At 41.7% G+C, this 27848-nt stretch overlaps 1 protein-coding gene and 1 non-coding gene across 2 annotated transcripts; one reads left to right on the forward strand and one right to left on the reverse strand.

Annotated features, from left to right (window-relative positions):
- Positions 1 to 320: 320 nt before the first annotated feature.
- MOGAT1 (monoacylglycerol O-acyltransferase 1) lies at positions 321 to 27664 on the forward strand (the record flags this gene model as incomplete). The annotated part of the gene is given in 6 exon segments (XM_054478788.1): positions 321 to 506; positions 1246 to 1450; positions 6339 to 6513; positions 7062 to 7075; positions 7078 to 7260; positions 27510 to 27664. Coding segments are annotated over 6 exon segments (918 nt in total), but the record flags the coding sequence as incomplete, so codon positions are not given.
- On the reverse strand, positions 15892 to 15996 carry LOC129032290 (small nucleolar RNA U13). The gene has a single exon (XR_008501301.1). It is a non-coding gene; the product is annotated as a small nucleolar RNA U13 (small nucleolar RNA).
- Positions 27665 to 27848: the final 184 nt, after the last annotated feature.

Genomic DNA, 27848 nt, shown 5'->3' on the forward strand with positions numbered 1-27848 from the left:
AAGAACATTATGGCTCAGTGTTTCCTCTCCCCATTCCTTCCACCTCCCCTTTCAAAATTAAAGAGTACTGTGGCTACTTTATTGGTATGTGGCTATACGAGGATTAAATAAAAATACCTTGGCAGGGTCCATAACACAATGCTTGGCATATAATAAACACCCAATAAATGTTAAATAATACTGTGTCATCACTGTCTTGTTATATTACCTTACCTGAACTGAGGCTCAGTTTAACGTATCTTATATGTATTAATCCCCCTGCCATGGGCCACTGCAGTGAGCAGATACTAACAGACTGATTCCATGACACTTTTTCTTTTCTTACAGGGCCGATGTCCATTGGAATCACTGTGATGCTGATCATACACAACTATTGGTTCCTTTACATCCCTTATTTGACATGGCTTCACTTTGACTGGCATACCCCAGAGGGAGGAGGCAGGAGATCCAGCTGGATCAAAAATTGGACTCTTTAGAAACACTTTAAGGACTATTTTCCAATTCATGTGAGTACAGTTGTTTTATAAAGTATTATTTTGAGTTAGGAGAAGAGTGGAAATTTGTTTTCATCACATATGTCTCAAGCTTCTTTTTCAGAGGGGATGTCTTAGTCTGTTTTGTGCTGCTATAACAGAATACCAAAGACTAGGTAATTTATAAAGAAAACAAATTTTTTTCTCACAGTTGTGGAGGCTGGGAAGGCCAATACCAAAGATGCTGGCATCTGGCAAGAGCCTTCCTGCTGCATCAGCCCATAGCGCAAGGTGGAAGGGCAGGAGAGGGCAAGAAAGAGCAAGAGGGGGTTGAATTCATTCTTTTTTAAGGAACTCACTCCCAAGATAACAAACCCACTTCTGTGATAATGGCGTTAATCCATTCACTCTGCTTTCATTCCTAATTACCTCTCATTAGGCCCCACCTCCCAACACTGTTGCTTTGGGGATTAAGTTTTTAAACACTTACTTTTGAGGGACACATTCAAACCATAGCAGGGAGAAAGGCTGCAATTTGGTTCCAATTACTAAATGAACTGTAAGCTGACTTGACAAAATCTAGAAGGCTATATATAAAGGGATCTGGGCTCAGAAGATAGTTTAGAAATTTGGAAACAGCTCCAACCCAGGGAACAAAAATGAGTCACGTTCTCCATTTTCTCATGACATAAAAACTAGTCCTTTTGTTTCTCATTGGAAAATAATAAGGGAACTGTCTTTTTTTTTAAATCTCAATATGAATGTGCTGTAGCTCATCAAAACTCAAGATTTGGATCCAAGTCACAATTATATATTTGGGTTTCACCCCTATGGAATAATGGCGGTTGGAGCCTTTGGGAATTTTTCTATAAATTATTCCGACCTCAAGGACCTGTTTCCTGGCTTTACGTCATACCTTCACGTGCTGCCACTTTGGTTCTGGTGTCCTGTCTTCTGAGAATATGTGATGAGTACTGGTAAATGATGGCAGATCACTGTTTCCACAGTGCTTTGGGGTAGCAGGAGCACACAGAACATTCCCTCCCAGGCCCATGTGTGTTTATGGTCTCTTAGAGTAAAACCTGTTTTATCCTCATCTGGCACTTCCTATGGTGTCTGGGTGTTTCCTGCCCTCCCCCACTGGACTGTAAGTGTCAGAAACACAAACTGTCTTCTTTTCTGTTCCATCCCAAGTATCCAGCATGGTGACTGGAACATGGAAATGTTCAATGAATATTAACACAATGATCAAATAAAGTAATGAATGCAGTTTGTGTATTCAGATGTAGAAAAAGAAATCATGGATCAAGAAAGTGACAAGTCACACTCTTGGAGAGGCACCATGCATGCTGTTACGAATACTAGAATTGGAAAATGTCTTTCATTTTGTCTTGAAGTAACAGCAGTGATAAAACTAAACATATTCAACTTGCTGTCTTCCTAGATTAAAAATAACTTGGCTCAGAAATAAGAGTCCAGGCCGGGTGCAGTGGCTCACGCCTGTAATCCCAGCACTTTAGGAGACTGAGGCGGGCCGATCTCTTGAGCCCAGGAGGTTGAGACCAGCCTGGGCCACATGGCAAAACCCTGTCTCTACAAAAAATGCAAAAATTAGCTGGGCATGGTGGCACACATCTGTAGTCCCAACTACTCAGGAGGCTGAGGTGGAAGGATCACCTGAGCTTGGGAGGTCAAGGCTGCAGTGACTGGAGATGGTGCCCCTGCACTCCAGCCTGGGTGACAGAGTGAGACCCAATCACAGTTAAAAAAATAAATAAAAAGAGACGAGGGCAGTGGCTCACACCTGTGATCTCAGCACTTTGGGAGGCCGAGGTGGGCTGGATCACTTGAGGTCAGGAGTTCGAGACCAGCCTTGCCAACAGAGTGAAACCTCGTCTCTACTAATAATGCAAAAATTAGGACATGGTAGTGGGCGCCTGTAATCCCAGCTACTCAGGAGGCTGAGGTGGGGGAACTGCTTGAACCCAAGAGGTGGAGGTTGCAGTGAGCCAACATTTTGCCACTGCACTCCAGCCCGGGCGACAGAGCGAGACTCCATCTCAAAAAAGAAAGAAAGAAAAAAAAGAATTGTTCATGGTCTTCTAGATTTTTATTACGTCTTATTAATTTCTCCAGTCACTATTGTCCTCACATACCTGGTAGGATATCACTAAGCACCCAAGTACCAGAATTCACCTCTGAGTTTTCAGGTTCTGTTTCTGTTTTCAAAGTCCAGCTCGGTCCAGAGGGCACACTAGAGGGCGCACTAAACCCTCCAAGCTACCAGAAGATCCGGCATCTGGCCTGCAGAGGGTGCACTATCCCCCTCTTAACCACCAAAGTTGGGGTGGGGGGGAATTACTTCTCTTCCTTGTTTTCTATACATTATGTTAGAGTTTTATAAAAGGAAGATAATTACAGAGAAAATTGTTTAAATTTCACAAAAGCACAGAAACATATTTAAAATGTACTGTTTGCTTATTCAAAGCATTGCCGCAGGTGAGTTTGAGTCGTATAGTTAAGAGCAGGTTTGGCAAATTCATGGCACAAGAGATGTAGGTACCCCCTTCTCCATAGCCTTATCAGACACATATACTCCATCTTAGAGTCTTTCTCCGTATAGTGCCCCTACAGCCACTGCAGTTTGCTAGAGTTGGCTTTGGAGAGGAAACCTGTTTGCAATCCCTGGTTTCTTTTTCTTTCTTTCTTTCTTTTTTTTTTTTTTTTGAGACGGAGTTTCACTCTTGTTGCCCAGGTTGGAGTGCAATGGCGTGATCTTGGCTCATTGCGACCTCTGCCTCCCTGGTTCAAGTGATTCTCCTGCCTCAGCCTCCCGAGCAACTGGGATTACAGGCATGCACCACCACGCCTGGCTAATTTTTTGTATTTTTAGTAGAAACGGGGTTTCACCATGTTAGCCAGGCTGGTCAAGAACTCCTAACCTCAGGTGATCCGCCCACCTCAGCCTCCCAAAGCGCTGGGATTACAGGCATGCGCCACTGTGCCCAGCAATCACTGGTTTCTGACATCATGAATTGTTTTCTGACATCATGAATTGTTTTCTGTGGTACAACCTTCAGTACCTTAAAAGGTAAATAGAAATATTCAAACTTTCAGCCAGTGGAGGTTTGGACTATCCTTGTCTCTAAGTCTAAAGAGTTATCTATACTTCCCAGAACCAGCTTCCTAGGACAGCCCTTGGTCCAAGGCTGCCCCTCTCCACTGTGCCTGCCCACGTGGCTGCCTCTCTGGGTGTGAAAGAGTGACAGACATAGGCACCAGACCTCACGTAGTAAGGAACCATAGGGCTTCAGAGGGCCTTTGTTGACAGCAGTCTGTTTTGATCTTACCCAATAGGATTCTGCATCTGTAAGTCCTTTTAAATCCCACCTCCAACCCATTCCTCTTGTCCCATTTTGGGTGTATCTATACTTACCAGGTGTCAGCCACAGCCAACTGTGTTTCAGGTTCATACTTCTTTCTGTTTACCCCTTAAGGCTGGACAGGTAACAGAATCAGATCACAACAGCCTTATATACCATACAGAGGACTTTAGATTTTATCTTGTAGATAAGCCATGGGGAACTTGGAGGGATTTTGAGCAAAGGAGGGATCTGATGGATTTGGTGTGATAGAAAGATAATTCAGGCAGCAGCCTGGAACGTGGTTACAGGCAGGTAGGCCTGGAGACTGATGATGGAAGCGGCCTGTTGAGTGATGAAGGGAGAGGTGATAAGGGCTAAGCTAACAGTGGCAATGGCACTGGAGATACAGAAGAGGAGATTAATATCAAAAATATCTGATACAGTCTCTAAGACTCAGTGATTGATTCATCCTCATGAAGGCAGTAACTGTATTTTGTCATTATTATCAATACTTAGCCCAGTACCTGGCCAGGAGCAGGTGCTCAATAAATGCTTTTAAATGGATGAATGATCAGCCAGTGTGGTGGCTAAGAAAGGAGAAGGTGGCTACATATGGAAGAAGCTGTGTTTTGACCATTCACCTTGATAAGTAATGTTGGAAGAGGGACAACTTTAAGGGAGAATTTAATGCATTTGATTTGGAGACGTGTAGTTTGAGGTGTCTTAGAGCTGTCAATGTAGAGATGTCAATTGGGCATTTGGAGATATGGGCCTGGAACCTCAGGAGGAAGATCTCCTGACAGATGGATTTGGGAGAACTCAGCATACATAAATGGTAGTTGAATCCATGGGTGTAAATGAGGTTAGAGGACAAGAGAGATAAGGAAGGACCCCTAAGAAATAGCAGCATTGAAGGATGGCCTGAAGACAAGGAGCCTGAGGGAAAACGGAGAAGTGGCCAGAGGCAAGCTAGGAGAGCCAGGGGTGTGGAAACCCGAGAGGCCCTCTTCCTGGTGGAAGAGATGCACCCAACTCTCACTCAGGTTCACACAGAGCAGAATGGCATGTCTTGACCTCAATGAAGGTTCAAACCCATCTAGGCAGGCTCAGGCTCTCTACCTCTATCCCAGCATCCTCTGCCTCTTAAGAGGTCAGTTGGTCATTCAGAATCCTGTCATAATTCCTCCCATAATAGAAACCCAGAGTAAAATTAGCATACCATTTTCTTCAAGAGATGAGATATGCTATGTCTTTATAAAACCTGTCTAACACATTCTGTTATGACTAAATAAAAATGGATAAAACCTAGAATGGAAAGAAACATAAGACATTAAAAAGTGATTATTTCTGAAATGTAGTTAAAGATTGGTTTGTATTTTTCTCTTTATTCTTTCCTATATTTTCCTCCAAGAGTATGTAGAACATGTGAAATCTGAAAAGGAATCTTTTAAGTTATTTTTACATGGGAAAGCCTGAAATACAGACCAAACAATTATCTAACTGTTTTAAATAAACAATTTACCAAAGTCAGACTATACTTATTGGAAACATGTAGAGATCTGGCACGTGATCTAGGTTGTCAAATGTCTTGATTTTTTTTTTTTTTAACCATTTTGTATTAGTTTGTTTTCACATTGCTGATAAAGACATATCCAAGACTGGGAAGAAAAAGAGGTTTGAAAGACTTACAGTTCTACATGGCTGGGGAGGCCTCATAATCATGGTGGAAGGCAGGGAGGAGCAAGTCACGTCTTACATGGATGACAGCAGGCAAAGAGAGAGCTTGTGCAGGGAAACTCCTCTTTATGAAACAATGAGATCTCATGGGACTTATTCACTATCACGAAAACAGCATGAGAAAGACCTGCCCCCACGAGTCAGTTACCTCTAACTTGGTCCCTTCCACGACATGAAGGAATTGTGGGAGTTGCAATTCAAGATGAGATTTAGGTGGGGACACAGTCAAACAATATCACATTTATATTATAAATCCAGGTTTTGGAAATAATGATCCATATAGAATATCTGAAAACAGGCCATTGTATGTTCAGAAAATCTACTGCAGCCTCTTGGAGAATATACTTTTTGGTTCTGTGTAAAAATTCGCCAGGATAAATATCAAGGCCACCACATACAGCTGTGCAGGTTGTACACTGAACAACTCCAGGGGCAGGGGATCCTTTTATTAGAATGCAATATAAATGGTGTCTTCTAGAGTTCAGCAGTGCACAACCTACCTAAACAAACAAGTGGTAGACCTAGTAATGACTGAATGACATTTTAAAGACCTAGCCCATTACCTGCCAAAATGTTAACTTATTAATAGAATACATTACTGAAGATTTGGCTATGAAAAATTACAGACTTACAAAGTGCTCCAAAGGTAAGCAGTGTAGGAAATTTTGTTAAATGTTTACTATTGTCATGGAATATTATGATAAAACATTGTAATTTTTTTAAAAAAGGATAACTAGTTACACTTTTTGTTTTATTCACTAAGGGCTAGTTTCAGTTTCCAAGAAAAGTGTGTCCTACGTGGTAAGCAAGGAGGGAGGTGGAAACATCTCTGTCATTGTCCCTGGGGGTGCAAAAGAATCACTGGATGCTCATCCTGGAAAGTTCACTCTGTTCATCCGCCAGCGGAAAGGATTTGTTAAAATTGCTTTGACCCATGGGTAAGTGGCTTTTTGTAGAAAGTAGGGGGTCAGAAAAGTTAAGACATTATTAAACAAACCACGAAGAAGTAAGGTGATTTTCCAGCCCTTAAAGACCTCCTCCAAATCGATCTGACAGTAAAAGCAGGTGTGGATGTTCTTGGGGAATGGAATATGACCTTTTTACTACAGTAGCTCAATGCCATGACATTCAGCAATTAAACTTAACTCTAAAAGCAAAACAACGAGAACAACAACAAACACCAACATTCTATACAGTGTAATTTTCCAGCCAAATCAACAGTGGCCAAAGCTATAGATAAAAGAGAAGTTTCCTGGAACCCTAATTTTCTATATAATAAAATCCTGTCAATGGCTAGCCTGCTGAAATTCCTCCCTAAAGAATGTCAAGTTTAAGACAGTCTCAATGAATGTGAAGTTAGCAATATAGGAAGGCTTGGGCACATTTAAAAATTTTTTCAGAATTTGTTGCAAGAGTCAGCTAAACAGAATAAATTATTTGAATCCTTTTCATTGAAAATTCTTACCCGTCCCCTTTGTTATTGCAGCGCCTCTCTGGTCCCAGTGTTTCTTTTGGTGAAAATGAACTGTTTAAACAAATTGACAACCCCGAAGGATCATGGATTGGAACTGTTCAGAATAAACTACAGAAGATCATGGGGTTTCCTTTGCCCCTGTTTCATGCCAGGGGAGTTTTTCAGTACAATTTTGGCCTAATGCCCTATAGGAAAGCCATCCACACTGTTGGTATGTACATAAAATGACTACAGCTATTAGCTTACTTTAAGCAATGTTTCTTGTTATTGATTGAGGTGCTAATGCAAGGGAAGTGGCTTTGAGTAAGAACTTCCTGAAACAATAATCCTGTAGATGTTATTTGATTTTTGTTTCTGGTATTCCTTTTATTAATGAAACGACTACATTTTCCACTAGAATAGGAATTGATTACTTTCAAGAATACTGCTTTCCATCTGAGGTACCGTGTTCATCTCACTAGGGAGTGCCAGACAGTGGGCACAGGTCAGTGGGTGAGTGCACCGTGCGCCAGCCGAAGCAGGGGCGAGGCATTGCCTCACTCGGGAAGCGCAAGGGGTCAGGGAGTTCCCTTTCCAGGGGTGCCACTCCCACCCCAATACTGTGCTTTTCCGACGGGCTTAGGAAACGGTGCCCCAGGAGAGTATAGCCCGCACCTGGCTCAGAGGGTCCTACGCCCACGGAATCTCGCTGATTGCTAGCACAGCAGTCTGAGATCAAACAGCAAGTCGGCAGCAAGGCTGGGGGAGGGGCGCCCACCATTGCCCGGGCTCGCTTAGGTAAACAAAGCAGCCTGGAAGCTTGAACTGGGTGGAGCCCACCACAGCTCAAGGAGGCCTGCGTGCCTCTGTAGGCTCCACCTCTGGGGGCAGGGCACAGACAAACAAAAAGACAGCAGTAACCTCTGCAGACTTAAATGTCCCTGTCTGACAGCTTTGAGGAGAGCAGTGGTTCTCCCAGCACGCAACTGGAGATCTGAGAACTGGCAGACTGCCTCCTCAAGTGGGTCCCTGACCCCTGACCCCCGAGCAGCCTAACTGGGAGGCACCCCCCAGCAGGGGCAGACTGACACCTCACACGGCCGGCCAGGTACTCCAACAGACCTGCAGCTGAGGGTCCTGTCTGTTAGAAGGAAAACTAACAGAAAGGACATCCACACCAAAAACCCATCTGTACATCACCATCATCAAAGACCAAAAGTAGATAAAACCACAAAGATGGGGAAAAAACAGAGCAGAAAAACTGGAAACTCTAAAAAGCAGAGTACCTCTCCTCCTCCAAAGGAATGCAGTTCCTCACCAGCAATGGAACAAAGCTGGACGGAGAATGACTTTGACGAGCTGAGAGAAGAAGGCTTCAGATGATCAAATTACTCCGAGCTACGGGAGGATATTCAAACCAAAGGCAAAGAAGTTGAAAACTTTGAAAAAAATTTAGAAGAATGTATAACTAGAATAACCAATACAGAGAAGTGCTTAAAGGAGCTGATGGAGCTGAAAACCAAGGCTCGAGAACTACGTGAAGAATGCAGAAGCCTCAGGAGCCGATGCGATCAAATGGAAGAAAGGGTATCAGCCCTGGAAGATGAAATGAATGAAATGAAGGGAGAAGGGAAGTTTAGAGAAAAAAGAATAAAAAGAAATGAGCAAAGCCTCCAAGAAATGTGGGACTATGTGAAAAGACCAAATCTACGTCTGATTGGTGTACCTGAAAGTGACGGGGAGAATGGAACCAAGTTGGAAAACACTCTGCAGCATATTATCCAGGAGAACTTCCCCAATCTAGCAAGGCAGGCCAACATTCAGATTCAGGAAATACAGAGAACGCCACAAAGATACTCCTCGAGAAGAGCAACTCCAAGACACATAATTGTCAGATTCACCAAAGTTGAAATGAAGGAAAAAATGTTAAGGGCAGCCAGAGAGAAGGGTCGGGTTACCATCAAAGGGAAGCCCATCAGACTAACAGCGGATCTCTCGGCAGAAACCCTACAAGCCAGAAGAGAGTGGGGGCCAATATTCAACATTCTTAAAGAAAATAATTTTCAAACCAGAATTTCATATCCTGCCAAACTAAGCTTCATAAGTGAAGGAGAAATAAAATACTTTACAGACAAGCAAATGCTGAGAGATTTTGTCACCACCAAGTCTGCCCTAAAAGAGCTCCTGAAGGAAGCGCTAAACATGGAAAGGCGCAACCGGTACCAGCCACTGCAAAATCATACCGAAATGTAAAGACCATCGAGACTAGGAAGAGACTGCATCAACTAACGAGCAAAATAACCAGCTAACATCATAATGACAGGATCAGATTCACACATAACAATATTAACTTTAAATGTAAATGGACTAAATGCTCCAATTAAAAGACACAGACTGGCAAATTGGATAAAGACTCAAGACCCATCAGTGTGCTGTATTCAGGAAACCCATCTCACGTGCAGAGACACACATAGGCTCAAAATAAAAGGATGGAGGAAGATCTACCAAGCAAATGGAAAACAAAAAAAGGCAGGGGTTGCAATCCTAGTCTCTGATAAAACAGACTTTAAACCAACAAAGATCAAAAGAGACAAAGAAGGCCATTACATAATGGTAAAGGGATTAATTCAACAAGAAGAGCTAACTATCCTAAATATATATGCACCCAATACAGGAGCACCCAGATTCATAAAGCAAGTCCTGAGTGACCTACAAAGAGACTTAGACTCCCAGACATTAATAATGGGAGACTTTAACACCCCACTGTCAACATTAGACAGATCAACGAGACAGAAAGTCAACAAGGATACCCAGGAATTGAACTCAGCTCTGCACCAAGCGGACCTAATAGAAATCTACAGAACTCTCCACCCCAAATCAACAGAATATACATTTTTTTCAGCACCACACCACACCTATTCCAAAATTGACCATATACTTGGAAGTAAAGCTCTCCTCAATAAATGTAAAAGAACAGAAATTATAACAAACTATCTCTCAGATCACAGTGCAATCAAGCTAGAACTCAGGATTAAGAATCTCACTCAAAACCGCTCAACTACGTGGAAACTGAACAACCTGCTCCTGAATGACTACTGGGTACATAACGAAATGAAGGCAGAAATAAAGATGTTCTTTGAAACCAACGAGAACCAAGACACAACATACCAGAATCTCTGGGGTACCTTCAAAGCAGTGTGTAGAGGGAAATTTATAGCACTAAATGCCCACAAGAGAAAGCAGGAAAGATCCAAAATTGACACCCTAACATCACAATTAAAAGAACTAGAAAAGCAAGAGCAAACACATTCAAAAGCTAGCAGAAGGCAAGAAATAACTAAAATCAGAGCAGAACTGAAGGAAATAGAGACACAAAAAACCCTTCAAAAAATAAATGAATCCAGGAGCTGGTTTTTTGAAAGGATCAACAAAATTGATAGACCGCTAGCAAGATTAATAAAGAAAAAGAGAGAGAAGAATCAAATAGATGCAATAAAAAATGATAAAGGGGATATCACCACTGATCCCACAGAAATACAAGCTACCATCAGAGAATATTACAAACACCTCTACGCAAATAAACTAGAAAATCTAGAAGAAATGGATAAATTCCTCAACACATAAACCCTCCCAAGACTAAACCAGGAAGAAGTTGAATCTCTGAATAGACCAATAACAGGAGCTGAAATTGTGGCAATAATCAATAGCTTACCAACCAAAAAAAGTCCAGGACCAGATGGGTTCACAGCCGAATTCTATCAGAGGTACAAGGAGGAGCTGGTACCATTCCTTCTGAAACTATTCCAATCAATAGAAAAAGAGGGAATCCTCCCTAACTCATTTTATGAGGCCAGCATCATCCTGATACCAAAGCCTGGCAGAGACACAACAAAAAAAGAGAATTTTAGACCAATATCCTTGATGAACATTGATGCAAAAATCCTCAATAAAATACTGGCAAACAGAATCCAGCAGCACATCAAAAAGCTTATCCACCATGATCAAGTGGGCTTCATCCCTGGGATGCAAGGCTGGTTCAATATACGCAAATCAATAAATGTAATCCAGCATATAAACAGAACCAAAGACAAAAACCACATGATTATCTCAATAGATGCAGAAAAGGCCTTTGACAAAATTCAACAACCCTTCATGCTAAAAACTCTCAATAAATTAGGTATTGATGGGACATATCTCAAAATAATAAGAGCTATTTATGACAAACCCACAGCCAATATCATACTGAATGGGCAAAAACTGGAAGCATTCCCTTTGAAAACTGGCACAAGACAGGGATGCCCTCTCTCACCACTCCTATTCAACATAGTGTTGGAAGTTCTGGCCAGGGCAATTAGGCAAGAGAAGGAAATCAAGGGTATTCAATTAGGAAAAGAGGAAGTCAAATTGTCCCTGTTTGCAGATGACATGATTGTATATCTAGAAAACCCCATTGTCTCAGCCCAAAATCTCCTTAAGCTGATAAGCAACTTCAGCAAAGTCTCAGGATACAAAATCAATGTACAAAAATCACAAGCATTCTTATACATCAATAACAGACAAACAGAGAGCCAAATCATGAGTGAACTCCCATTCACAATTGCTTCAAAGAGAATAAAATACCTAGGAATCCAACTTACAAGGGATGTGAAGGACCTCTTCAAGGAGAACTACAAACCACTGCTCAAGGAAATAAAAGAGGATACAAACAAATGGAAGAACATTCCATGCTCATGGGTAGGAAGAATCAATATCATGAAAATGGCCATACTGCCCAAGGTAATTTATAGATTCAATGCCATCCCCATCAAGTTACCAATGACTTTCTTCACAGAATTGGAAAAAACTACTTTAAAGTTCATATGGAACCAAAAAAGAGCCCGCATTGCCAAGTCAATCCTAAGCCAAAAGAACAAAGCTGGAGGCATCACGCTACCTGACTTCAAACTATACTACAAGGCTACAGTAACCAAAACAGCATGGTACTGGTACCAAAATAGAGATATAGATCAATGGAACAGAACAGAGCCGTCAGAAATAATGCCACATATCTACAACTATCTGATCTTTGACAAACCTGACAAAAACAAGAAATGGGGAAAGGATTCCCTATTTAATAAATGGTGCTGGGAAAACTGGCTAGCCATATGCAGAAAGCTGAAACTGGATCCCTTCCTTACACCTTATACAAAAATCAATTCAAGATGGATTAAAGACTTAAATGTTAGACCTAAAACCATAAAAACCCTAGAAGAAAACCTAGGCATTACCATTCAGGACATAGGCATGGGCAAGGACTTCATGTCGAAAACACCAAAAGCAATGGCAACAAAAGCCAAAATTGACAAATGGGATCTAATTAAACTAAAGAGCTTCTGCACAGCAAAGGAAACTACCATTAGAGTGAACAGGCAACCTACAAAATGGGAGAAAATTTTCACAACCTACTCATCTGACAAAGGGCTAATATCCAGAATCTATAATGAACTCCAACAAATTTACAAGAAAAAAACAAACAACCCCATCAAAAAGTGGGTGAAGGATATGAACAGACACTTCTCAAAAGAAGACATTTATGCAGCCAAAAAACACATGAAAAAATGCTCACCATCACTGGCCATCAGAGAAATGCAAATCAAAACCACAATGAGATACCATCTCACACCAGTTAGAATGGCAATCATTAAAAAGTCAGGAAACAACAGGTGCTGGAGAGGATGTGGAGAAATAGGAACACTTTTACACTGTTGGTGGGACTGTAAACTAGTTCAACCATTGTGGAAGTCAGTGTGGCAATTCCTCAGGGATCTAGAACTAGAAATTCCATTTGATCCAGCCATCCCATTACTGGGTATATACCCAAAGGACTATAAGTCATGCTGCTATAAAGACACATGCACACGTATGTTTATTGCAGCATTATTCACAATAGCAAAGACTTGGAACCAACCCAAATGTCCAACAATGATAGACTGGATTAAGAAAATGTGGCACATATACACCATGGAATACTATGCAGCCATAAAAAATGATGAGTTCATGTCCTTTGTAGGGACATGGATGAAATTGGAAATCATCATTCTCAGTAAACTATCGCAAGAACAAAAAACCAAACACCGCATATTCTCACTGATAGGTGGGAATTGAACAATGAAAACACATGGACACAGGAAGGGGAACATCACACTTCGGGGACTGTTGTGGGGTGGGGGAAGGGGGGAGGGATAGCATTGGGAGATATACCTAACGCTAGATGACGAGTTGGTGGGTGCAGTGCACCAGCATGGCACATGTATACATATGTAATTTACCTGCACGTTGCACACATGTACCATAGAGCCTAAAGTATAATAATAATAATAATAATAATAAAAAGAAAAAAAAAGAATACTGCTATTGCACAAGTAAAATCCAATTTTCAAAATAAAGTTTCTAATACTTTATAATGAATCTATTTCTCTGTGCCAGCCGATTATAACATAGCAATTCTTTGATGACAAGTTATATCAGAGTTTATAGATAGATTTCTGTATGATAAGTGTCATACATTTCTGTATGTATACATTTCTGTATCATACATTTCTGTATCATACATTCTGTATGATGTGTCATACATTTCTGAATCATACATTTCTGTATGATAAGTGTCCTCATTATGTTCAGTTCACATAGGCATCAGTTTCTATAGCAAAAGGTTCTTTTTTTGCAGCTAGCTATTTTATATATATTCTGCTATTCTGCTATAGACTTATTTTTTTTGTTTCAGTAGGTTTTTGGGGAACAGGTGGTGTTTAGTTACATGAATATATTCTTTAGTTGTGATTTCTGAGATTTTGATGCACCCATCACCGGAGCAGTGTATACTCTACCCAATATGTAGTCTTTTATCCCTCACCCCTCTTCCACTCTTTCCCCCAAGTCCCCAAAGTCCATTGCATCATTCTTAATGCCTTTGTGTCCTCATAGCTTAGCTCCCACTTATGAGTGAGAACATACGATGTTTGGTTTTCCATTCCTGAGTTACTTCACTTAGAATAATGGTTTCCAATTCCATCCAGGTTGCTGAAAATGCCATTATTTCATTACTTCTTATGGCTAAGTAGTAGTCCATGATGTTTATATATATATATATCACAATTTCCTTATCCACTCAATGATGGGCATTTGGGCTGGTTCCATATTTTTTCAATTGCAAAATGTGCTGCTATAAACATGTGTGTGCAAGTATATTTTTCGTATAATGACTTCTTTTCCTCCGGGTAGATACCCAGTAGTGGGATTGCTAGATTAAATGGTAGTTCTACTTTTAGTTCTTTAAGGAATGTCTACGGTTTTCCCTAGTGGTTGTACTAGTTCACATTCCTACCAGCAGTGTGAAAGTGTTCCTTTTCACTGCATCCACACCAACATCTATTATTTTTTGAATTTTTGACTATAGCCATTCTTGCAGGAGTAAGGTGGTATCGCATTATGATTTTGATTTACATTTCCCTGATCATTAGTGATGTTGATCATTTTTTCATATGTTTGTTGACCATTTGTATATCTTCTTTTCAGAATTGTCTATTCATGTCCTTAGCCCACTTTTTGATGAGATTGTTTGTTTTGTTCTTGCTGATTTATTTGCATTCCTTGTAGATTCTGACTGCTAGTTAGACTCATCTGATTTTAAAAAGCTGCATGTTTGGGAGAATCCAGTTGAGGGAGGAGGGTGAAGACCATGTTGATAAAAACACTGAGGGGTTGACCAAGTGTGGTGGCACACACCTGTATTCCTAGCACTTTGGGAGGCTGAGACAGGAGGAATGCCTGAGCACAGGAGTTCCAGACCAGACTGGCAACAAAGCTGGACCTCATCTCTACTAAAAATTTTAAAAATTAGTAGGGCACCATGGCATGTGTTTGTAATCCCAGTGCTTTGGGAGGCTGCGGAAGGAGGAGCACTTGAGCCTAGGAGTTGGAGGTTGGAGTGAGCTATGATTGCGCCATGACACTATAGCCTGGGTGACAGAGCAAGACCCTATCTCAGAAAAACAAAAACAAAAAACCCAGGAGCAAAGTATTTAGCTCCTCAGATTGGAAGAGGATTGGAGAGCTAAAATGAGAACATACTGAGCCCGGCACTAATAGCAGAATTACTAAAACTATAAACTTATTATGAAGCTGGAAGTAATATGTTCACCATGGATAGCCCATTAAGTAAAATTCAAATATAGTCAAATATTGTTTTAGGTCTGTTTCGCTAGGCTAGGATTTTACTACCATCAGTTTATAAGTGCTTTCCATTTAATGTGCAATCACATGACATTTTTTTTTCACAGTAATTACGTTTATTATTATTAAATCTTAAGTATCTGAAAGGTATAAATGTGGGTCAAATGGAAGAAAATAGGAACTGAAATCAAACTATTGCAGATGCACATGAAGAATGACTTTTTTTCTGGTTTTCAATCTCTCTGAAGGGAATATTGAGGAGAGTAATTCTGATATGAAACTGAGTTGGGGATATATTTGTTTCCTAGGAGAAATTCCTGTGGAAGGGAGACAATTATCAGAATCTTTTTTTTTTTTTTTTTTTTTTTGAGATGGAGTTTCGCTCTTGTCACCCAGGCTGGAGTGCAATGGCATGATCTGCAACCTCCGCCTCCCGGGTTCAAGCGATTCTCCTGCCTCAGCCTCCCAAGTAGCTGGGATTACATGCATGCGCCACCACACTCAGCTAATTTTTTGTATTTTGAGTTTCACTATGTTGGCCAGGCTGGTCTTGAACTCCCGACCTCAGGTGATCCACCCGCCTCAGCCTCCCAAAGTGCTGGGATTACAGGCGTGAGCCACCGCCTGTAAAGAATCTTTTTTTTGTCCTTCAGGTCAGATGGGTAATGTGCCGATGTTGTGACAAGGTTCAGAGGGTGGCACATCTCACATGTGCCCGTGATCACCCAATCCTCATGCTCGTGAACTATAGAAGGGCCGAATTATCAGACTCTTAATGGACACAGGAACATATGTTTATAAGACATTGAGATTCGTATGACAAGAGACATCCCTGTAGGGAAGCAGGCCATAGACATAGCAGATGGGGTTTTTAGTGAGAGATTGGAAAATGAATAGCATGAACTGAAACAAAATAAGGATTGCTTGTGCATTTGGTGGTACAATCTGGGGAGTGATGGCTAACTTCTCATGGACTAGTTGACCGTCAGGACAAAAGATGTTACTTCCATGTATTTCCTCTACTTCAAAAAGTTTCTCAATCCCCCAAGTGTAAGGGTGACATCGAAACAGGGAGGTGACATAGATGCTGAGAAGAAAGAAAGCTAAATGTTATCTCTAAGCCAAGAAGGTAGATAACATTATGGATTTCTGAGGCTGGTTGGTGGCATATAAACAGGACTTCTTGTGACTGGTAAATATGTGTATGGACCCTATCTCGGAAATGCTGGTGACCCTGAACAGGAAACATGAGATCCCATCTTGTACTAGTCAGAGAGATAGTCTTTCCTGCTTATGTTCCATTTCCCAGTGTCTCAAGTAGCCCTTGCATTGGCCTCACTTTCCTACTCTGTTGTTGGTAGTTGCAGCTGGAGAGTCAATCACTTTCACCTAATGGTTCAGGGAGGCTAATGGAGGGTCTCTGGCTTCACCATTGCCACCCTCCTGTCACACACATACCACCTCAACTCTCAGCGGTTCTTGGAGAAAGCCTTTCCATTGAGGATGGTCACACAGCCTCTGCTTCATAGGGTAGTGCCATCTATTATAATATCAAAGAGTTCAGAAGAGTAAGGAGTTCCATCCTTCCACAGCAAGGCCTTGCCATTGCCCAGGTGGAAAAGCCCTGTCCAATAAGAGTAGAAAAACTCAGAGTAGCTTTGAGACACGGCAAACTCTAGCATTTCTTTTGTGTTTATCTTTGGATGGTAGAGTTCTTAGCAATGCAGATATATTTACATTTTTGCCAACTTTCGCTGTCTTTTTTTTTTGAGACGGAGTCTCACTCTGTCACCAGGCTGGAGTGCAGTGGCACGACCTCTGCTCACTGCAACCTCTGCCTCCCAGGTTCAAGCAATTCTCCTGCCTCAGGCTCCCAAGTAGCCGGGACTACAGGCAGGCGCCACCACGCCCAGCTAATTTTTGTATTTTTAGTACAGGCGGGGTTTCATCATGTTGGCCAGAATTGTCTCAATCTCTTGACCTCGTCATCTGCCTGCCTCAGCCTCCCAAAGTACTGGGATTACAGGCATGAGCCACCACTCCCGGCCAACTTTTGCTATCTTTATAGAACTGGTAGCATTTGTCCCCATACACCTTCTATTTTTCTGGACATAGGTTGCACCTGTGTACTCCAGCTTTGTTGCAGAGCTCATGACAGAGTTTTTCAGCCACATGCTTCAGACTTTCTGCAAGCTTCATGTTCTGGGCTTGAGGAGATTTTACCTGTTGGGAGATACTTCTTTTTTTTTTTTTTGAGACGGAGTCTCCCTATGTCACCCAGGCTGGAGTGCAGTGGCATAATCTCTGCTCACTGCAAGCTCCGCCTCCTGGGTTCAGCCATTCTCTTGCCTCAGCCTCTTGAGTAGCTGGGACTACAGGCGCCCGCCACCACGCCTGGCTACTTTTTTTTGTATTTTTAGTAGAGACGGAGTTTCACTGTGTTAGCCAGGATGGTCTCTATCTCCTGACCTTGTGATCTGCCCGTCTCAGCCTCCCAAAGTGCTGGGATTACAGGCGTGAGCCACCGCGCCTGGCTTCTGTTGGGAGATATTTCTTAATATTTCTTCCTTTTACGAGGTGGTGTCTTGCTGAGTATTCGAGAGCTGGTGTTAACTGAAAAATTGGAGCAGAAATGGATTTCACATGACATTATTCTTAAATGCTGTATTTAATACAATAGAATGTTAACAGACTTGATCACTTAGGGTAATGGGAATATTGAGATAAATTTAAGTTTGCAATGGTATTGTTCAAGACAAGCTGGTTACCTTTTTGGCATAATATTCATTAACCATTTTTGATCTTTTACGTGCAAAGTACTATTGATAGCTTTGGGGATGATATAAAGGAAATTGTAAGGCATGATATTAGGAACTAAAAGTTTAATGAAATGTAACCATATGCTCACATGAAATAAGCTGTTGATGCTGAAAGCAAGTGTAGTCTGTTGACTTAAATGATTGCACTTGTCACCTGGTTAAGTTAAGCTTTTTTATTTTTTAAATGGTTTGCCATTTGATATCGCCTAGTTATACCTCTACTGACAAATAATCATCAGTCAAGGGTTGAATAGAATTACTGAATCTGAATTAGTTGTCAAGACTGGAAAACTGCAACTGTATTAACTTGTTTTCACTCATACTTGTCCAATGTGCTTCTCTTAAACATTCAGAAAGGGGGAAATTGCTTCAGTCCCTCCCTCTACTTACTCTGCAAACAGTTACAATGATTAGTAGTCTGTATCATCCTCAATATCCCGTTGTTGTTTCAAACATTTAAAAACTCAAGCTAAGAATATGTTTTGTATATGTTTCATAAAGACTCAGCTGCTATGATCTTAAGGTATAAGAATGGGAGTCAGTAATGTAGAGCATCTCGATTTGTGTGAACCAGACCCTCAAGACTGTATTTAAAGACTTTTATTTACTTGCAAAAACACAAGTGGAGGATAGAAGATTTACAATTCCATAAAAAAGTAAAGCCATGTGTCAATCAAATGCCACAGAGAATAAAACACAATATAAGGCTGAAACAGTGATGTAAATGACTGTGTTCATTTCTATTTTAAATCATGCACTTGAAATGCAGTGTGGCTTCATTGCTGACTCCCTGATGTGAGTTCTTCCTGTCCTACCCCAGGAAGGATTCAGGCAACATCTCAGAGCAGCAAGTTATTTTGTGGTCCCTCTACTCCCTCTCCTACTTTATTAACTTAAGTAAGCGCTACCTTACATCATAAGATAAACATCAACTCACTCAGTATTAGTTGGATTCATCCTAAATCATCACCTTAGCTAAATCCTCTCACAGGTGTCCAGAGAAGCCTGGATTCTCCATGCTTTAATAGTTCCCCACGGCTGGCCGCAGTGGCTCATGCCTGTAATCCCAGTTAGTTGGGAGGAAGAGGCATGAGAATCACTTGAACCTGGGAGGTGGAGGTTGAAGTGAGCAGAGATCGTGACACTGCACTCCAGCCTGGGTGACAGAGTGAGACTGTCTCGAAAGAAAGAGAGAAAAAGAGAGAGAGAGAGGAGGAGGAGAGAGACAGAGAGAGAGATAGAAGGAATTAAAGAAGGAAAGAAAGGAAAGGAAGAGAGGAAGGAAGGAAGGAAAGAGAAAGAGAGAGAGAGAGAAAGAAAGAAAGAGAAAGAGAGAGAGGAGAGAAAGGAAGGAAGGAAGGAAAAAGAAAAGGAAGGAAGGCAGGAAGGAAAGAGAAAGAAGAAAGAGAGAGAGAGAGACAAAAAGAGGGGCGGGCATGGGAGGGGAGGGGAAAGGAGGGGGTTCTTTCCATCCACAGGCCTGCCCTGATGGCTTGTGGCTGATGCTCCAGCACTGGCCACATAGAGATTGATCTTGGCATTAAGAGGCATTTATTATGTAGCAGCTGGATGTACAGAAGGAAGTGGTGTGGGTTTGAGGTCTGACTCTGAGCGACTTTGAATGTTTCATTTATCTTCTCTGAACCTCAGAGTTTACAACTATGAAAGAAGAGACCGTTATAATTATTCTGTCTTCTCACAGGGATATTATGGGGATTAAACGTCATGATACATGGGAAGGCAGTCTAGACTCCAGGTGCTAGGCAAATGCAGGTTGGTAAATGGAGTAAATGCCTCCTGCCTAGCTTGTTGAGAGCTTTCGAATATGTTTCTAGTTCCCTGTGTAAGTAACTTGCCAAAATGTTAATCTGAATCAAATCATGAGGAAATAATCAGACAAATCCAGATTGTGGGACGTTGTACAGAACAACTGGCCTGGACTCTTTAAAAATATCAGTGTCATAAGAGACAAGAGGGAGGGGGTCCTCAGAGACATACAACACAACAGCTGTTGTAGATTGACGGGAAAACAACTATGAACGATATTGAGGTGACTGATAAAGTTTGAATTTGGATTAAGTACAAAATAATATTGTGAAGAGGTTACATTTCTTGAGTATAATAATGGTGTTGTTATATAGGACATTGTTCTTGTTTTTAAGTAATACTGCAGAAATATTTAGTGATGATTCACATGATTGAATCATTGATGTCCACAACTTACTTTCAAATGGCCCCACAAAAATAGAAATAATAATGCACATGTATATACACACATATGTGTGCACATGTGCACAAAATGCTAGAAATTGCTGCGTCTAGATAGGGGTAGGCAAGTGCTTATTGTATTCCTTCTGAAGGTTTGACTTTTTTTTCAATAAAAAAGATAGGTAGGGGAATGCATTTTATTTAAATAAAGCTAGTTTGAAACCACATGAGGACAAAAGTAATCCACTGTGTTTCAAGTCACTTTTATATTCTGATGGGAAAAAAGCAGACTGAATCTGGGAGGTGGAGGTTGCAGTCACTCCAGCCACTGCACTCCAGCCTGGGCAACAGAGCAAGACTTTGTCTCAAAAAAAAAAACAACAACAACAAAAAATGACTAAGTAAGGGATTTCATAAATTATTTTTAAAAAAAGGGAAACTTAATTTTTCATTGTAAAATTAAAGAGATTAAAGGAAATAATGTTAAGGGCACTAACATAGTGTTGTAGGGGAGGCAAACCTTTACCTCTAGCCTCTTAGGGTCACTGGCTGGGCCTGAGAATGAAGTTGACATGAACCAGCAGGAGAAAAGCATGCAGATTTTTGCAAGTATGTGGGAACCCCCACAAGAAAGTGAAGACCCAGAGAAGTGGCAAGGGCTGAGTTTATGTACGAGGTTGAACAAAGAAAGGCAATTGTGGAAAAATAGCTAAAGTAAATGGGGAGACTAAAGGAAGATAAGAGTTACTTTAATAAGGTCTGAACAGATTTCTCTTGGCCTGTCTCCACATCTCTGATGATAACGTTCCTTCCTTCCTACTATAGGGAGGGCATCTTTTACAGAGGAATTTTGTTTCCTGCTTTCAGGAAGAAAAGGGGAGGTTAGAGTGCCCTTCTTGTACCTGAGGGGTTTTTTTGTTTGTTTGTTTTGTTTTTTGTTTGTTTGTTTTTAGTGCCTTTAGCTCAAAATAATCTCTGTGCCAAAGTGGCATATTTTAGGGTGGCATATTCTTCTGCCTTTCAGTACCCAGGACAACATATCAAGTGCTCAATGAACGTTCATGAGTGAGTGTGTCTGTGTGTGGACCTATACATACTCACATGCACACATGCTGACATTGGGCATCTTTTGAGACTCCACCATAAGCCACAGGTGAGCCCTGCTTTGCGTTCCGGCTTCATCTGACACCCAGGTTCCTGCTCCTTTTAACCCTTGTTGGCCACATAGCCCCTGCCTGTTTTTTCTCTAATATACAGCTATGTAGTATCTTGGAGAGCAATTCCTGCATGAGACTATTAGAACAATCAACTCTACAGAATCTTTACAATTACAGAATAATAAAACAAAGATTTTTTTTTTTTTTTTTGCTATGAAAAATCCACTGGTTGCCTCTATGAGAAAAAATAATGCCCACTTCTAAATGCTTTTCCAGCTGTGTATACCACAGGCCCACAAACCTCCCTCATTTTAGGTACAGCATAGCACTGTAGAAACTGGAGCAAGATTGCTGTGTAAGGCAATACATGCATAACCAATGTTGAATTGTTGGATGGAATTGGAAAATGGAGCAGTTGAGCATACCAGCTATAAAAAGCAGTGAAACATAAACAAAAGCTATGATTCCTGACTCTGTCACAAGTAGGCGTTGGCAGCTTTTTTTTCCAGGGCAAGGAATTCTATTTCTAAGAGCAGCCTGATGCAGCTGAGTTTTTTCCCCCTTTGTTTTGTAAAAAGGGAGTTTTGCAGAAGTTTCAACTAACTTAGTCTTATGTTGAAAATGTTTTTTCTTCTCCTTAGTACTAAAAAGATCTTTCTGTGGAGAGAGAAAATTCTGGTCTTCTAGGGCTCCAGGGACCCTTTTAAGTGTATCCCGGCCGGGCGCGGTGGCTCACGCTTGTAATCCCAGCACTTTGGGAGGCCGAGGCGGGCGGATCACGCGGTCAGGAAATGGGGACCACGGTGAAACCCCGTCTCTACTAAAATTACAAAAAATTAGCCGGGCGTGGTGGTGGGCGCCTGTAGTCCCAGCTACTCGGAGAGGCTGAGGCAGGAGAATGGCGTGAACCCGGGAGGCGGAGCTTGCAGTGAACCGAGATCGCGCCACTGTACTCCAGCCTGGGCGACAGAGTGAGACTCCGTCTCCAAAAAAAAAAAAAGAGTATCCCAATTTGCAATAACTCAGTATGGAACAATTCCAAGTAGATCTTTTTATTTGACCCTCACAACACTGGAGTTGGGTATGGCAGGGATGTTTTGTATACTGCTTTTACAGATGAGGACCTTGAGCTCTCATGATAAGTAAGAGTAAAATGTGATGAAAGCTTGTAATTCATCAGGTCTTTGATGCAGGCTGAGACCCCAAGTAATTGAGTGTTGGGCCTAAGGGATTAGGGGTAGGTTATGATAGTGTTACAGGAGAGGGGTCCGGATTCATACCCCAGGAGAAGGCTCTTGGATCTCACACAAGAAAGAATTCAGGGCAAGTCCATAAAGTGAAAGCAAGTTTATTAGGAAAGTAAAGGAATAAAAGAATGGCCACTCCGTAGACAGAGCATGGTTATTTTTTTGGTTATTTCTTGATTATATGCGAAACAAAGGGTGGATTACTTATGCTTCCCCTTTTTAGACCATAGAGGGTAACTTGCTGACGCTGCCATGGCATTTGTAAACTGCCGTGGTACTAATGAGAGTGTAGCAATGAGGATGATCAGAGGTCGCACGTTGCCATCTTGGTTTTGGTGGGTTTTGGCTGACTTCTTTACTGCAACCTGTTTTATCACAAGGTCTTTGTGAACTCTACCTTGTGCCAGCCTCCTATCTCATCCTATGACTTAGGATGCCTTAACCACCTGGGAATGCAGCCCAATAGGTCTCAGCCTTATTTTACCCAGCCCCTATTCAAGATGGAGTTGCACTGGTTCCAGTGCCTCTGAAAATAGGGCTAGGATTTGAAGCAAGCTAGGGGCCCTCAGAGCCAAGGCCCTAATCAGCTATTCTCTCCATCTGTCCTCCCTTTTGCAGAAGGTGAAGTGACCGTCTTAGAGCCAAGAGGGTACATGGATACCTCAGTGTCCTCATCTCTCTGTCTTTTGGCTGGAGCCCGTTCCCTGAAGTTTTATATTTCTGACACCGTCATTCGGGTTTGTGGTGTTTTTCCATGGGCTGGCTAATTAATTAGCCTTCTTGTGCCCATTGTTCTCATTTGTAAAATAGGGACAATAATGGCTGTCTTGCTAGGTTTTTCCGGGGATTTGACTTAATAACATCTAGTAGACTCTCGATAAATAATAGCTTTTTTTCCAATATAGGCACAAGTTAGCTTCAGGGCAGCTATATTGGAACTGAACTCACAATAGCAGGTTGTTTTCCACTGCTATTAGGCTGGTAGCTTTCAACCTCATTTCCCTGAGATGGGCTTTTTTGAATTATTTAGTAAAGGTATGATTATGATCTGTGTTCTGTTACTTCTGGCTTCATCCCTAAAATGCAATTGAGAAAGATTTCTTACTCTCTAATCCGGTTTGGGGTTAGTTTAAGAAGCAGGGGCAGGAATGCTGGGTTTAAGTCGTATTAATTTCCTGGGCTTTTTTGAGTGTAGTTTAGGAACTTTCAGCTCCTCACTTTTCCTACAACTAAGGCAAAGACAAGAAGATTATGTCTATCTCACAGTTTAAAGGGATAAGTCTTATGATTATAAATTCACTCTAGGCCGGGTGTGGTGACTCATGCCTATAATCCCAGCACTTTGGGAGGCCGAGGCAGGTGGATAACCCAAGGTCAGGAGTTTGAGACCAGCCTGACCAACATGGCGAAACCCTGTCTCTACTAAAAACACAAAAATTAGCCTGGCATGGTGGTGCGTGCCTGTAATTCCAACTACTTGGGAGGCTGAGGCAGGAGAATCGCTCAAACCTGGGGGACGGAGGTTGCAGTGAGCTGAGATCGTGCCACTTCACTCCAACCTGGGAGAAAGAGCAAAACTCTGTCTGAAAAAAAAAGGAATTCATTCCATATGAGCATGCTTAAGCTCTCTGGAAGAACCATCTGAAATGTAGTAAAACAATTAATGAGAAAAGCACAGGATTGAAATTAGCTGTAGGATAGCTCAGAGGAAAGAAGACTCACTAATTCAGAATGTAGAAGTACTAGCTAAAGTAAGCAGAGAAGAACACACTTCATCTTCTTAGACCACTGAGTCTTTTTATTGGTCCCTTACCCCCACCCTGAATAGTCACATTGACCTCTCTCACTGGAATAATTTCACTAAGAAAACAGAAGCTATTTTAATGAAGCCACAAATTTGCTAGTAGATTTACATGTAGATTTCTCAATATCTTCTTCAAACAACAGTAAAGCTCAGTGCTGGAAGAGTGCTTCAAGATCTTGGAATTCTACTCTTTTATCCTATGCATGTGAAAATTAAGGCCACAGAGGCTGGCTGTGGTGGCTCACGCCGACCTAGCATTTTGAGAGGCTGAGGCTAGTAGATCACTTGAAGCCAGAAGTTTGAAGCCAGCAAGGCCAACATCATGAACCCTGTCTCTACTAAAAATACAAAAAAGTTGGCTGGGTGTGGTGGCACATGCCTGTAATCTCAGCTACTTGGGAGGCTGAAGCACGAGAATTGCTTGAATCCAGGAGGCGGAGGCTGCAGTGAGCTGAGATCGCACCATTACAGTGTAGCATGGTTGACAGAGCGAGACTCCGTTTCAGAAAGAAAGAAAGACAGAAAGAAAGACAAGGAAGGAAGGAAGGAGAAAGAAAGAAAGAAAGAAAGAAAGAAAGAAAGAAAGAAAGAAAGAAAGAAAGAAAGAAAGAAAGAAAGAAAGAAAGAGAAAAAAAGAAAAGAAAAGAAAAAAGAAAAGAGAAGAGAAGAAAAGAAAAAAAGAGAAAGAGGGAGGGAAGGGAGGGAAGGAAGGGAAGGAAGAGAAGGGGAAAGGGCGAGGGAAAGGGAAAGGAAATTAAGGCCAGAGAGAAAGTCACCTGCTCAGGGCACTTACTGGTGAGCTGGGACTAGACCCAGCCCAGCCTTGTGCTTTTTGTGCAACTCCCGCTCCCAGTTCTACCTCATCACTACATTAGCCTCAGCTAGTCCATATTTCCAACCACAATTGACAGTGAGATGGTTGTTTCCAGTTCTTTGTGTTGAGTTAAACAGGACTTATGTCTACTATGTATAAATGTGACATCCAAGCTATCAGAGAAAACCACATGAGCTTTTCAAGGCTATATCTGGTTAAATTCTTAGCAATTTGAGAATATTAATGTTGCAGTAAGGATGTGTGTGTGTGTGTGTGTGTCCTCTGTGCCCCCTCAGCTCCCATACTGATGTCATTTATCACTTTCTTCCTTTTCTGTGACTTAACATTTGTTCATATTTTGCTTAGCTAACCACCCACTCTTACTGACATGAATCAGAACCTCGTATGTGACATGAGGTGACTCAGGATAGGACAAAGGTCGCTCTACTGTGGGTCCCGTTCATTACCTAGAGCCCACCTGACCTCATGCCCAAGCTAATGAGGTCAGAGGCAGCAGTTTGCTGCCTCATTGAACTTCCTGTACATTTTGTTGTTGTTTGTTTGTTTGCTTGTTTGTTTGTTTTGAGACGGAGTCTTGCTCTGTCCCCCAGGCTGAAGTGCAATGGCGCAATCCGGTCTTACTGCAACCTCTGCCTCCTGGGTTCTAGAGGTTCTCCTGCCTCAGCCTCCCGGGTAGCTGGGATTACAGGTGCCCGCCACCACGTCCGGCTAATTTTTGTATTTTTAGTAGAGACGGTGTTTCGCCATGTTGGTCAGGCTAGTGTCGAACTCCTGACCTCAGGTGATCCAGCCGCCTCAGCCTCCCAAAGTGTTGGGATTACAGGCGTGAGACACTGCACGCGGCCATCCTATGCGTTTTCAACTCTTGGCATCAGTAGCAGCATCCGACCAGCAGGTGGCGCAGCGAGTGCAAGAGCCAAAGCCATGGGAATTTTTGTATTTTCTAAAAATCAGAGACAAGTGAGATGTTATATAAACACCTTTTAAAATATGTATAGAGGTTGCCAGATTTGTTTTTAATTAATGTATTTGGGAAAACACAAATGCATTCTCATTTGTAGAAAATTTGTATAATACAGTTAGAGTGAAATTTCCCCATCCCTACTTCCTTACCAAAAAGGAACTTTTATGTTTCTCTCTCTTTTCGGACTTTTTTCCATGCACTAAAAACGTATAATACTTTTAGGAATATAAACATTTGTTTCAAAAATGGATCATACTGTATTATTTTACAAATTATTTTTCCACTTAATACATTTTAGACATCTGTGTGTATTTGTGTATGTGTACACATATTTATATTATTTCATTGTTTAAAAATTTCTGCCTAGGATTCTATTGAATGACTATTACATGGTTTATTTAACAGTTTTTCTATTGAGACGTTAGTTGTTTTTCAGTTACCCACTATTACAAACAATGGAATCCACGTCATTTATGTGTATTTCTCTAATATAGATACTTAGCTGTGAAGATACGTATTTTTTAATTGTTTAGAAAGACACTCAAAAGAGGCAGACTGGGCCTGGCCAGTGGCTCACGCTTGTAATTCCAGCTTGAGGTCAGGAGTTCAAGAACAGCCTGGCCAACATGGCAAAACCTCGTCTCTACTGAAAATACAAAAAAAAATTAGCCGGGCATGGTGGTGGGAGCCTGTAATCCCAGCTACTCAGTGGGAGGTTAAGGCAAGAGAATTGCTTGAACTCGGGAGGCGGAGTTTGCAGTGAGCCGAGACTGTGCCACTGCACTCCAGCCTGGGTGAAAGAGTAAGACTCTGTCTCAAAAAAAAAAAAAGTCAGACCAGAGGACTGCCACGTGACGTGAGGATTCACAGTCAGTAATAATCAGGGCACTGTGGTCTGGCTGTCAACTGTTCCAGAGGGAGGAAGCTGGTGACGTGGACACACAGCTATGTCCACTCACCCCCCAGCTGCAGTCAGCACAGTAGCTCATTTGACTCAAAGTCGAAACCACCAGCGTCCCGACAATCCAGTGTCTGCTGAGGAGGAAAGTTCTTTATTTGTTATCAGATGGAGTGGTGTGACCACTGCAGGCAGCCAGTGAAATGAAACAAGGATTGGAGTGAGCAGGCTGGAGGGATTCTGATTGGCAGTTGTGTTCACAGCTGTGCATTAGGGGCGGCGGTCTGTGGTGGAGTGGTTTTAGTTCCTCACGTATGATGTATTCCCTGTTTTTGCAGTTGGCCGTCCGATCCCTGTTCGTCAGACTCTGCACCCGACCCAGGAGCAGATTGAGGAGTTACATCAGACCTATATGGAGGAAGTTAGGAAATTGTTTGAGGAACACAAAGGAAAGTATGGCATTCCAGAGCATGAGACTCTTGTTTTAAAATGACTTGACTATAAAAAAAAAAATTAAAAAATAAAAATAAATGACTTGACTGTAATAAGGCATAAAGAAGGACAAGAGACCATCCTATTGTAAGAATAAATATTTTAAAGACTTTTTTTTTCTTTTGCCTGTGGCATCAAATTTGCAACAGAGAAGTATTATTTATGGTGATGAATGTTGGTGTATC

Source organism: Pongo pygmaeus, chromosome 11 (genome assembly GCF_028885625.2).
Source record: "Pongo pygmaeus isolate AG05252 chromosome 11, NHGRI_mPonPyg2-v2.0_pri, whole genome shotgun sequence".
Lineage (NCBI taxonomy): Eukaryota > Metazoa > Chordata > Mammalia > Primates > Hominidae > Pongo > Pongo pygmaeus.